This window comes from Stenella coeruleoalba, assembly GCF_951394435.1.
Source record: "Stenella coeruleoalba genome assembly, chromosome: 4".
Lineage (NCBI taxonomy): Eukaryota > Metazoa > Chordata > Mammalia > Artiodactyla > Delphinidae > Stenella > Stenella coeruleoalba.
The window spans coordinates 47,306,693-47,319,076 of NC_137149.1; the positions used below are offsets into that span (position 1 = coordinate 47,306,693).

At 38.3% G+C, this 12,384-nt stretch overlaps 1 protein-coding gene across 8 annotated transcripts in view; it reads right to left on the bottom strand.

Annotated features, from left to right (window-relative positions):
* Positions 1 to 12,384, bottom strand: part of KCNIP4 (potassium voltage-gated channel interacting protein 4) — a 628,148-nt gene that overhangs the window by 17,481 nt on the left and 598,283 nt on the right. For all 8 annotated transcript variants that reach the window (XM_079921091.1, XM_079921086.1, XM_079921088.1 and 5 more), the window contains one exon: positions 7,931 to 8,001. In XM_079921091.1, the coding sequence (XP_079777217.1) occupies positions 7,931 to 8,001 (71 nt within the window). The remainder of the gene's footprint in view (positions 1 to 7,930; positions 8,002 to 12,384) is intronic.

A 12,384-nucleotide genomic window follows, 5' to 3' on the forward strand; every position in this document is an offset into this window, starting at 1 on the left:
GTGCACCTCAAGCAATTAGAGAAAGAAGAACAAAAAAATCCCAAAGCTAGCAGAAGGAAAGAAATCATAAAAATCAGATCAGAAATAAATGAAAAAGAAATGAAGGAAACAATAGCAAAGATCAATAAAACTAAAAGCTGGTTCTTTGAGAAGATAAACAAAATAGATAAACCACTAGCCAGACTCATCAAGAAAAAAAGGGAGAAGACTCAAATCAATAGAATTAGAAATACAAAAGGAGAAGTAACAACTGACACTGCAGAAATACAAAAGATCATGAGAGATTATTACAAGCAACTCTATGCCAATAAAATGGACAATCTGGAAGAAATGGAGAAATTCTTAGAAATGCACAACCTGCCAAGACTGAATCAGGAAGAAATAGAAAATATGAACAGACCAATCACAAGCACTGAAATTGAAACTGTGATTAAAAATCTTCCAACAAACAAAAGCCCAGGACCAGATGGCTTCACAAGCGAATTCTATCAGACATTTAGAGAAGAGCTAACACCTATCCTTCTCAAACTCTTCCAAAATATAGCAGAGGGAGGAACACTCCCAAATTCCTTCTACAAGGCCACCATCACCTTGATACCAAAACCAGACAAGGATGTCACACAGAAAGAAAACTACAGGCCAATATCACTGATGAACATAGATGCAAAAATCCTCAACAAAATACTAGCAAACAGAATCCAACAGCACATTAAAAGGATCATACACCATGATCAAGTGGGGTTTATTCCAGGAATGCAAGGATTCTTCAAATCTATCAATGTGATAAATCATATTAACAAACTGAAGGAGAAAAACCATATGATCATCTCAATAGATGCAGAGAAAGATTTCAACAAAATTAACCACCATTTATGATAAAAACCCTCCAGTAAGTAGCATAGAGGGAACTTTCCTCAACATAATAAAGGCCATATATGACAAACCCACAGCCAACATCATCCTCAATGGAGAAAAACTGAAAGCATTTCCACTAAGATCAGGAACAAGACAAGGTTGCCCACTCTTACCACTGTTATTCAACAGAGTTTTGGAAGTTTTAGCCAGAGAAATCAGAGAAGAAAAGGAAATAAAAGGAATCCAAACGGGAAAAGAAGAAGTAAAGGTGTCAATGTTTGCAGATGACATGACACTATACATAGAGAATCCTAAAGATGCTAGTAGAAAACTACTAGAGCTAATCAATGAATTTGGTAAAGTAACAGGATACAAAATTAATGCACAGAAATCTCTGGCATTCCTATACACTTATGATGAAGAATCTGAAAGTGAAATCAAGAAAACACTCCCATTTACCACTGCAACAGAAAGAATAATATATCTAGGAATAAACCTACCTAAGGAGACAAAAGACCTGTATGCAGAAAATTATAAGACACTGATGAAAGAAATTAAAGATGATACAAACAGATGGAGAGATATACCATGTTCTTGGATTGGAAGAATCAACATTGTGAAAATGACTCTACTACCCAAAGCAATCTACAGATTCAATGCAATCCCTATCAAACTACCACTGGCATTTTTCACAGAACTAGAATAAAAAATTTCACAATTTGTATGGAAACACAAAAGACCCCGAATAGCCAAAGCAATAGTGAGAACGAAAAATGGAGTTGGAGGAATCAGGCGGCCTGACTTCAGACTATACTACAAAGCTACAGTAATCAAGACAGTATGGTACTGGCACAGAAACAGAAAGATAGATCAATGGAACAGGATAGAAAGCCCAGAGATAAACCCACGCACATATGGACACCTTATCTTTGATAAAGGAGGAAGGAATGTACAGTGGAGAAAGGACAGCCTCTTCAATAAGTGGTGCTGGGAAAACTGGACAGATACAAGTAAAAGTATGAGATTAGATCACTCCCTAACACCATACACAAAAATAAGCTCAAAATGGATTAAAGACCTAAATGTAAGGCCAGAAACTATCAAACTCTTAGAGGAAAACAGGTAGAACACTCTATGACATAAATCACAGCAAGATCCTTTCTGACCCACCTCCTAGAGAAATGGAAATAAAAACAAAAATAATCAAATGGGACCTAATGAAACTTCAAAGCTTTTGCACAGCAAAGGAAACCATAAACAAGACCAAAAGACAACCCTCAGAATGGGAGAAAATATTTGCAAATGAAGCAACTGACAAAGGATTAATCTCCAAAATTTATAAGCAGCTCATGCAGCTCAATAACAAAAAAACAAACAACCCAATCCAAAAATGGGCAGAAGACCTAAACAGACATTTCTCCAAAGAAGATATACAGACTGCCAACAAACACATGAAAGAATGCTCAACATCATTAATCATTAGAAAAATGCAAATCAAAACTACAAGGAGATATCATCTCACACCAGTCAGAATGGCCATCATCAAAAAATCTAGAAACAGTAAATGCTGGAGAGGGTGTGGAGAAAAGGGAACACTCTTGCACTGCTGGTGGGAATGTGAATTGGTGCAGCCACTATGGAGAACAGTATGGAGGTTCCTTAAAAAACTACAAATAGAACTACCATATGACCCAGCAATCCCAGTACTGGGCATATACCCTGAGAGAACCAAAATTCAAAAAGAGTCATGTACCAAAATATTCATTGCAGCTCTATTTACAATAGCCCAGAGATGGAAACAACCTAAGTGCCCATCATAAGATGAATGGATAAAGAAGACGTGGCACATATATACAATGCAATATTACTCAGCTATAAAAAGAAACGAAATTGAGCTATCTGAAATGAGGTGGATAGACCTAGAGTCTGTCATACAGAGTGAAGTAAGTCAGAAAGAAAAAGACAAATACCGTATGCTAACACATATATATGAAATTTAAGAAAAAAAAATATCATGAAGAACCTAGGGGTAAGACAGGAATAAAAACACAGACCTACTGGAGAACGGACTTGAGGATATGGGGAGGGGGAAGGGTGAGCTGTGACAGGGCGAGAGAGAGGCATGGACATATATACACTAAAAAAAGTAAGGTAGATAGCTAGTGGGAAGCAGCCGCATGGCACAGGGATATTGGCTCAGTGCTTTGTGACCACCTGGAGGGGTGGGAGAGGGAGGGTGGGAGGGAAGGAGACGCAAGAGGTAAGAGATATGGGACATATGTATATGTATAACTGATTCACTTTGTTATAAAGCAGAAACTAACACACCATTGTAAAGCAATTATACCCCAATAAAGATGTTAAAAAAAAGAAAAAGAAAAAAGAAATATCTCCCTTGTAGAAACCACTGTGGTTAACATCTAATAAATACTGAGGACATATTTGGTGCTGGGTACTCAGCCAAGCCCCTAACTGACATCACTTTGTCATCCTTCCTTTACCCTATGAAGTAGCTTTGCTTGCTGATGATTCGCAGAGATGAACACTAAGCCCAGAGGGTTGAACTACTCAGCCCAGGGTCTCACAGCCACTTGGTGGTGAAGGGGTTTTAGATCCAGTAATATCTGGATCCAGGGCCCCTCCTGTCTTACTCACTCTACCCTTTGGAATTAAGCAAATTAAGTAGGAAACTTCCATTTCCCTTTATCTCAGAATCAGGATGGTCTCTGCTGTGCCTCTCAAGATGCTATTGTTACCCCAAATATGTTCATTGCCTAATCATCTCTGTTTTCTAGAGACTTTTCAGGTAGGTAATCAATTTAGAAACATAACTACAATAACTTAGTTTTAATTTTGATTTAACATTTATTAATTTAACCATTGGTTTGTCTTTAAAGAAAACAGTTTTTTTACCAACATGCTTATAGTATATAGCCATTATAACTAATTTCCCAAATTTTAACCAGCATTCATCACAATTACTGTGACGAATGTTACGTATTACAATAGTGACATTATGCATGGTTCCATATCATTAACACCAGACTAAATTTACATGTGAAATTGGATACAATGTGCTACAAGTAATTGATGGAACGTTTCTGATACATTAAGTAAGTTCAAGTAATGAAATCACTAGCAGTCTTTGTCTTACTCAAACTAGCTATGAAAGATTGTATTAGGTGAACTGGGATGTTTGACTTTTATGTTATGGCTAAACTAAGGCCGGTGCTGGAATTAATCTTGTTGGTAAAGTGCAGCAGACACTAATACGATATTGTTCATAGGCTGCCAAATCGGAAGAAACGTTACAGGGGACTGGTACCTATGACAATCTCACGTCTTCCCCACTAACTGCTGCTGCCACATCGGAGTCGACCCAGCTGCCCTCGCCTTGACCACTGCCAGCTTCTCCTCCTATTTTCCCGGTGATATTTCTTGGTTAAGTTGTGAGATGACACATTGAGTTTCCTGGCCCAGAATCTTCATTTTAGTAGCGCTCAATCTCTATGAGCATCTAGGATGTATGAGGAAGCACTTTGCTGCCCTGGTCACTCTGCCCCAGGGCCAAACTGAATGACCTCTCAGCAGGCTGCACCTCCCTTTTGTCATCCTGACTCCACAAAGCGTTGAAATGTAAGTCTACCAATTTAATTTTAATATCTCTTGAACTTGTCTCCTCCTCTCCAATGCCTTAACTGTAGTTCGGGCTGACTTCAGCTCCTGTCTGGACCCTTGGATAAATAGCTGCTAAATGGACTTGTTTCTAGGAACACAGCCCTGATACCTTAACTTCCCCGCTGAAAATTCTCCAAGGGCGCCTCACCTCCTGCAAGATAATTCAGCCTCTTTAGCATCCTGCCTCAGATGTGTGAGGATCTGTCCTCCGCCTCCTTACACAGCTTTCCTGTCACCCTCCTCTTTTGTATTCCACCTTCTAGGTGGTTTACAAATGCTTTCTCTTCATTCCCAGGCCTCTGCCTCACTCCCACTGCTTCCCATCCTGAGCCATTAGTCTCTTGAGCATCTCCGGCTTGTCCTTCAGACCTAGTTCATCAAGTCCATGGACAGGCTTCCCTGATACAGCCCCACCAGTGCCCTTCCTTGTTGATTCCACACCATCATCTGCTTTCCTTTATCCTGGCACTCACTGAAATTTCTGCTCATGTGTAAGATGCACCCTTCCCAATCCTAAATATGCATACCCTCTAAGTTATCTGGTTCCCATTAGTGACAATTCTGCCCCCAATTCCAGTGTGTGAGTGGGGATTTCCTCACACCATCAAGTTATCTCCAACACCAGATGTGTGTCTTATAATTGAACTTAACGCTGATACTTTCTACCTGGAGACAGAGCCAGATACTACATCATTGCCCCCTCCCAGCCCCCAGCTTCAGATGCTACTTGCAAGTATAGGTTGTCACCTGTGCTGCTGACCAATGGGTTACATATTGGAGGTTCCAACAAACCTTTTCTAGGGTTCAATGACTTTGCTAGAGCAGCTCACAGAACTCAGGGAAACATTTACTTACTAGATTACTTGTTTTTTGTAAGAGGATATATCTCAGCAACATCCAAGTGGAAGAGATGCACAGAGCAAGGCATGGGGAAAGGGCTTGAGCTTCCATGCCCTCTCAGAGTCCCCAGCTCTCCCGAAATCTCCAGGTGTTCACCAACTGGGAAGCTCTCTGAATCCTGTCCTTTTGGGTTTTTAAGGAGGCTTCATTACAGAGGCATGATTAATTAAATCATCGGCCATTGGTGACTGAACTCAGTCTCTAGCTCCTCTCCCCTCTCAGGAGGACAGGACGGAGGGACTGAAAGTTCCAACTCTCTATAATCAAGTGGTTGGTTCTCCTGGCAACCAGCCCCCACCTCTAGCTGAGGTTCAAAATTCACCTCATTAACATAACAAAAGACATCTTTGTTGTTCTCCTCACTTAAAACCCAATGTTTTAGGAGTTCTTTGTCAGAAACTGGGGACTAAGACCAAATATATATTTCTTTTCTTGGATATATATTTCTTATTATAAATCACAATATCACACATATATTAAAGAGTGATAATAATGTTACTTGCTAGAGACAAAGCACAGCCATTCAGAATATAAGCAAATAGATGATTTACACATTCTACCCATGTAATATAAATAAAATATACATAATAAAACAAAATAATACATAATATATAAGTAAATGTAATAAATATATAAATAAATATAAATAAAATATATTTTATTTATTATTATTCTATTATAAATAAATAATGTATTTAGCTATGTGAATACTCAGGACATATTTCATCTTACTGATGCTTACATGTAGTATTTTATGAACAAAATTAAATACAAATCACTTGAAGTACATAATTTGAAAAGGGATTTCCTTATAAAATTGTCAGTGTGGTGAATGTAGCATTTTGTTATACTTAATTTCTTTCTTCTATCTCTCACTTACGGACCTTCGAGAGCAGGGTTTTTATCAGCTTTGTATTTCCAAGGCCTACCACAGTAACAGGCCCACAGTGGATGCCAGTAAATACTAATTAAATTGTTTGCTTTCTGGGTTTGCTGTCATGCAGTTGGGAAAATGCGCTTTTCTTGTATAAACACATAGAAAGTACTAGAAAGCAAACTCACTGTGTGCTGTCATTCGCACTTATTTTGAAAGATAAGAGCAGCTTCTTGACAATAGAATGAGGGAAAGTAACTGTTCTTAGGCTTTTTCTTTCCTCTCCTCAAAAATTATCAGGCAGTACTAAGAGAGAAGTTTATAACAATAGATGCCTACATTAAAAAAAGGAGAGATGTCTCAAATAAGCAATGTAACTTTATCCCTCAAAGAGACAGAGAAAGCACAAACTAAGCTTAAATTAGAAAGAGGAAATAACAAAAATTAGAGCAGAAATAAATAAAATAGAGAATAGAAAAACAATAGAAAAAAAATCAATGAAACCAAGAGTCGGTGTTTTGAAAAGATAGACAACATTGACAAACCCTTAGCTGGACTAAGAAAAAAAGAGAGAAGACTCAAATAAATAAATAAATCAGAACTGAAAGAGGAAATATTGTAACTGATGTTACAGAAATAAAGAGAATAATAAGAGACTACTATGAAAAATTCTGTGCCCACAGATTGGATAACTTAAAGAAAAAGTGGATAAATTCCTAGATACACACACACAACTTACCAAGATTGAATCATGAAGAAACAGAAAGTCTGAACAGACCTATAACTAGGAGATTGACTCAGTAATCAAAAACCTCCCAACAAAGAAAAGCCCAGCAGCAGATGTCTTCACTGGTGAATTCTTCCAAACATTCAAAGAACTAACACCAATGCTTTTCAAACTCTTTCAAAGAATTGATGTGGAAGGAATACTTCCAAATGAGGTCAGCATTACCCTGGTGCCAAAGCCAGACAAAGACATCACAAGAAAACTACAGGCCAATATTCCTGATAAACACAGATGCAAAAATCCTCAACAAAACACTAGTAAACCAAATCCAACAGCACATTAAAAAGATCATGCACCATGACCAAGTAGAATTTATCCCTGGGATGGAAAGCTGAATCAACATATGAAAATCAATTAATGTGATACACCACACTGACAGAATTAAGGGTACAAATCATATGATCATCTCAATAGATGCAGAAAAAGCATCTATTGACAAATTCAATACCCTTTCATGATATATACTGTCAACTAGGAATAGAAGGAAAGTATCTCTACATAATAAAGGCCATACATGAAAAGGCCATAGCTAACATCACACTCAGTGGAGAAAAACAGAAACCTTTCAATGGAGAAAACTAGAAACCTTTCCTTCTAGGATTAGGAGCAGGGCAAGGATGCCTACTCTTGTTGAGTGTTCTTATTACAACAACAACAACAACAACAACAACAACAATAATAATAATAATAATAAAGGAATAAAAGGCTCAAAAAGCAAAAAAAAAAAAAAAAAAAAAATGACACCACCAAACTCAAATTTTCACCTTAGAAGCACTAAATCCCTTTCAATGTGTCTAAAGTCAAAGCATATTAAAAAAAAAAAATCTAAGACTTACCTCAAAACTTACAGCTCCATTGTGGTCCGTATCAAATGCATTGAACAGAAAATGTGCGTATGTGGTAGAGTCTGAAATGTTGAAAATAAAATAATAAGTTAGCATTTCATTATCCTACAAAGGATTTGTATAGCATGTCCCAAGCCTCTTTCTATCTAGGAAAATCTACTCTACCTCCTTTGACTTGTGCTTTCTTCTCAGCTGCCCACCTTCTCTCCATAGAGGATTGTAATTTGAGATTCATAGGTGTGAGTTACCTACAGAGGCCATTGGTGACAGAAGCTCTCTAAGTTTCTGGCTGGAAATGCTCTGAACACATGGGAGACTTAGGTGATATTACTGACCCTGGGATGAGTAATGTTACCATAGGTGGGTGTGAGGATTAACAAGATGCATCTGGAAATCGCATAGTGCTTGGCAGGGACTATCTCTAGAAGAAGTAAAATAATAAAAATACTAATAATGAGGCACAGATGAATTGCTATTATTGGTGTTGTTATTATTAGTTTGTTCATCATTTTACAACCCAGATAAGGATATCAGGACTCAGAGAAGTTGAGAAACTTGCCCAAAGTCACACAGTCCATACGGAGTAGAGTGGAATATAACTTAGGTCTTTCTGACCAAAAAGCTAAGCTAGCCCATAGCCAGTAAGGCTGCCTGATGAAGTGGAAACCAGGGTGATTTGGGAAGTTTCTGAGGCCATGTTGAAAGTGGATTGTGTGGTCCTAAAGGTTCCCAGTTGAAAGCAGTGAGGAGCTCCTGCTTTGCCTGGGTCCTGGATGGGATTAGAGGCTCTGGGCAATGGTAGACAGCTTTGGACAGCTCTCTTGTCCCAGTGCCACACGATGGTACCTAATGATACTGAAGTTCTCTGAAATCTAACACTTCCTCTGAGTTTGCTTCAAGTAGGTTATTTCCCTCTAATTTTTCTTTCCTTCCATTCTTCTCCTTTGTCTCCCTAATCTCTGAAATTTCTGCCTTTATATTTTTAAAGTATATGTATTTTTCTTATTGTTTTCTTTTCTTAGTGCACAGTTTTCATTTTTAAGTGCTTCTGTGCTTGACCCTTGATCAAATTGACGTGATTCTTTTAAATGTTTCATCTCATGGGTTTTAGCCTTTTATTGTAACCTTTTTTATATTAAAAGATTATAACCTTTTAGCTCATTGGCTCTAGCCTTATATCTTCTTTTGAAAACCTCATCTATTTCTATTTTATAACTTTTAACCTTTATTTTTACTGGGATTTAGCAAAACTTCTGTTCGCCTTTTACTTTATGATTTGCTTTTTGAAGACTGTCAAGAAAGTAAGTCATAGAAGCAGGAGTAGAGAATAGCTCTCCCCAAATAAGAGAGAGGTCAGAGGTCATGCAAACTTCTCTCCTAGCTCTCAAGCATCCATGGCCTGTGTATGGACTGTCTTCCCTGAATGCCTCACCCCAATGGTTAACTCTGTTGCAGGCCATATATTTCACAAGGTAAACTGTATACTCAGTTTCTCAAAATGGTGGTGGTACTTTCTTTCACCTCTTATCTTGAAATATGATGTGAGGAACCACTTATTTTTAAACGTATGAATTAATAACACTGTTTACAATGAGCCAAACAGGCACCACAATTGGGCCTTAACAGTATGTAAAACTGTTGTTTGTAGAGTGGATGTCTATCTTGTGTTTATTGGTCACAGGAAGAAGCCCTTTCGGGTATGAAACCAGGGTTTTGACTACAATCAATTTAGTGAGATTGTTGGGAAGTTCCATATAGAATTATCAAGAATTGCCAGTCTATTTCTATTTGCAAAGTTGTTTTGCTCTCAACAGTACTTTTACATAGACTTCTTGAACTATTTAGTGCCCTATGGAGAAATGAGCTGACAGATGGTATGCTAAACTTATTTTCAGGGAAGAAAAAATAAGGGATTTTGCATATTTTAAAATGAGCTTCATTAAGCAGGTCTCTTGTTACTTTATTTATACAGTAAGAGTAAATGCCTTTACCTTAGCAAGCAGAACTCACCATGAATAATGGCTCAGAACAAACGATGTTGGCAACTTTTAAAAACTTAAAACACAAGATAATGTAGGCATACAATAATTACCATCCTTCTCAGATGAGGTTGTTCTAGTTTAAAGCTTGACACAGGGGACACACACTCTCAAGGTTTTCCCTAATGTGGTTCAGAGGACGTCTTTTTCCTCTAAATGTACCTTGGCAAGTTTCCTGGAAGTGAAGCCAGTTTTCTAACCTACATATACCAGGCGGAGAGAGGTTGCTAATACAGTAGTGGAGTCAGATTGCCCGAATTTGAATCTCAGCTCTACCAACTATTAACCGTGTGACCTTGGGTGTGTTGTTTAACCTCTCTGTGACTCAGTTTCCTCAGCTACAAAATCATAACAATATGTACTTCAGAGAGTCATCATAAAGAGATTAAATGAGGTACTATACCCAAAGTTCTTAGAACAGTCCTAGGCAAATATTAAATGTTCACTAATTATTAGCTATCATTATTAAATAAATGTGATCAAATTTTTTTTTACAGATTAATACAGTTCACCTGAAAACATTTCTATATTTTGTGAACTCTCAATTGTGTATCTAAGTGACCGAAGTTCTAACCTAATGGAACTTCATGCTCAGTGAAAACCAGTATAATTATATCATGAATGGTATTGAGTTTCTGACAGAGTTTGGATTTCTTCAGTAGACATCCGGAGACAGTGAAAGATTTTAAAGAAGGGGAATGATGCTACTAGCTTTGATGGGGTGAGAGGAAGGAGATAAGGCATTGGAAGTGTCTGACTGGGCACAGAGGTGGATTCTGTAGAGAGAAAGGAAACTGTCCACAAAACCATCTTGGTCTGATTTCATCTGACTGTGCTCTTCTTAAATACTCAGTAAATATTTGCTAACAGGATGAATAACTGGCATCCTGGATTCTAGATTTCAGTACAGTGCTCAAAAGAAATGGCAATGGTTTCTGCTCTTCCCATATGAGCTGACAGTCTTCTTTGACCATAATTCCTTCCATATAACAAAAAGTTACTGAGTATCATATGATGACTTTGCTCAGTTTCCTGTAATTTTACTTGTGAAGCTGAAAATTAAGTGTTGAAATTTTACAGTTAGGGGACACAATTTGTGGAGTCTTAAGATAGGAAGTGATCTTGGATACCATTTAGCTATTTATCTACATTTAACAAAGGCGGGAAGTGGGTGTAGGTAATGTTAGGGACGTCGTTATGGTCACCTAGTTAGTTAACGGTAGAGTTGGTAATGAAATCAAGACATTCCCACACTAACTCTTAGAAATAAAGGATGTTAGAACAGAAGGAAAACATGAGGATTCTTCTGTTCCACATCTGGTGAAGGAACAACCTGAGGCCCAGAGAAATAAGCTATTTGAGTCACACATTTTCGTGGGGGCAGAGAGTCTATCTGTAAACTCAGGACTCTTGACCTAGTCCAGTGTCTTTAACCCAATTATGACACAGTGACGATACCAACTAATCCCTTGGTTGAAAAGGCCATGGATACACATACATTTCAGAATATTTAAACAAATACACTTGATTATCATGTCCCAGGTCTGTGGTTGAAATCAGTCTGGTTGATTTCTTTCTTCCACCACAAATCCCCTACTCCCACCTGAATTCAGGCAAAAGGTACAGACTTAGATTAATGCATTTGAATATACAATTCATGGCAATGTTACTACAGTAAGGCAGGTTCACATACATGAGTGGTAGTCTCTGTTAAGTATGTTCTCTCTAAATCACCCTGAAAATTCCTAGAAATATTGTCTGTGCATGAGAAGGATATTCAGTGGGTGGAGTTATTTGGAAAAAAAATTTAAACCTTTATGTCCATGGAGCTCATCTAAGTGCCTCAAGTGTCTTGAACGCAGTGATTGTTCGATAAATATTTGTTGACTTAGATTCTTCTGACTGAAGCTCACTGATTCGTTCCTTCAGTAGCTGTTTATCAGGTGCCTTGTATAGTCAAAGCAAATGCAAAATTCCTACAACAGAAGCAGGAGTAGCCCAGGAAATTGGAATTTTCATGAGCTTTAAAAATGCCTGGTGAGCTAAGAGTTTCTAAGCTAAGGTTTCCCCTGTACGTGGCGCTGAAAAGCATTGCTGGGCTTCCCTGGTGGTGCAGTGGTTGAGAGTCCGCCTGCCGATGCAGGGGACATGGGTTTGTGCCTCGGTCTGGGAGGATCCCGCATGCCGCGGAGTGGCTGGGCCCGTGAGCCATGGCCGCTGAGCCTGCGCGTCTGGAACCTGTGCTCCGCCACGGGAGAGGCCACAACAGTGAGAGGCCCACGTACCGAAGAAAAAAAAAAAAGAAAAGCATTGCTGTAATGATACAGGTAATGGCACAAACAAGCCATTTCCTCTCGGCTTGTTTTATAGGAGACATACTTTATCCCTTACGAACAGGAAGATTCT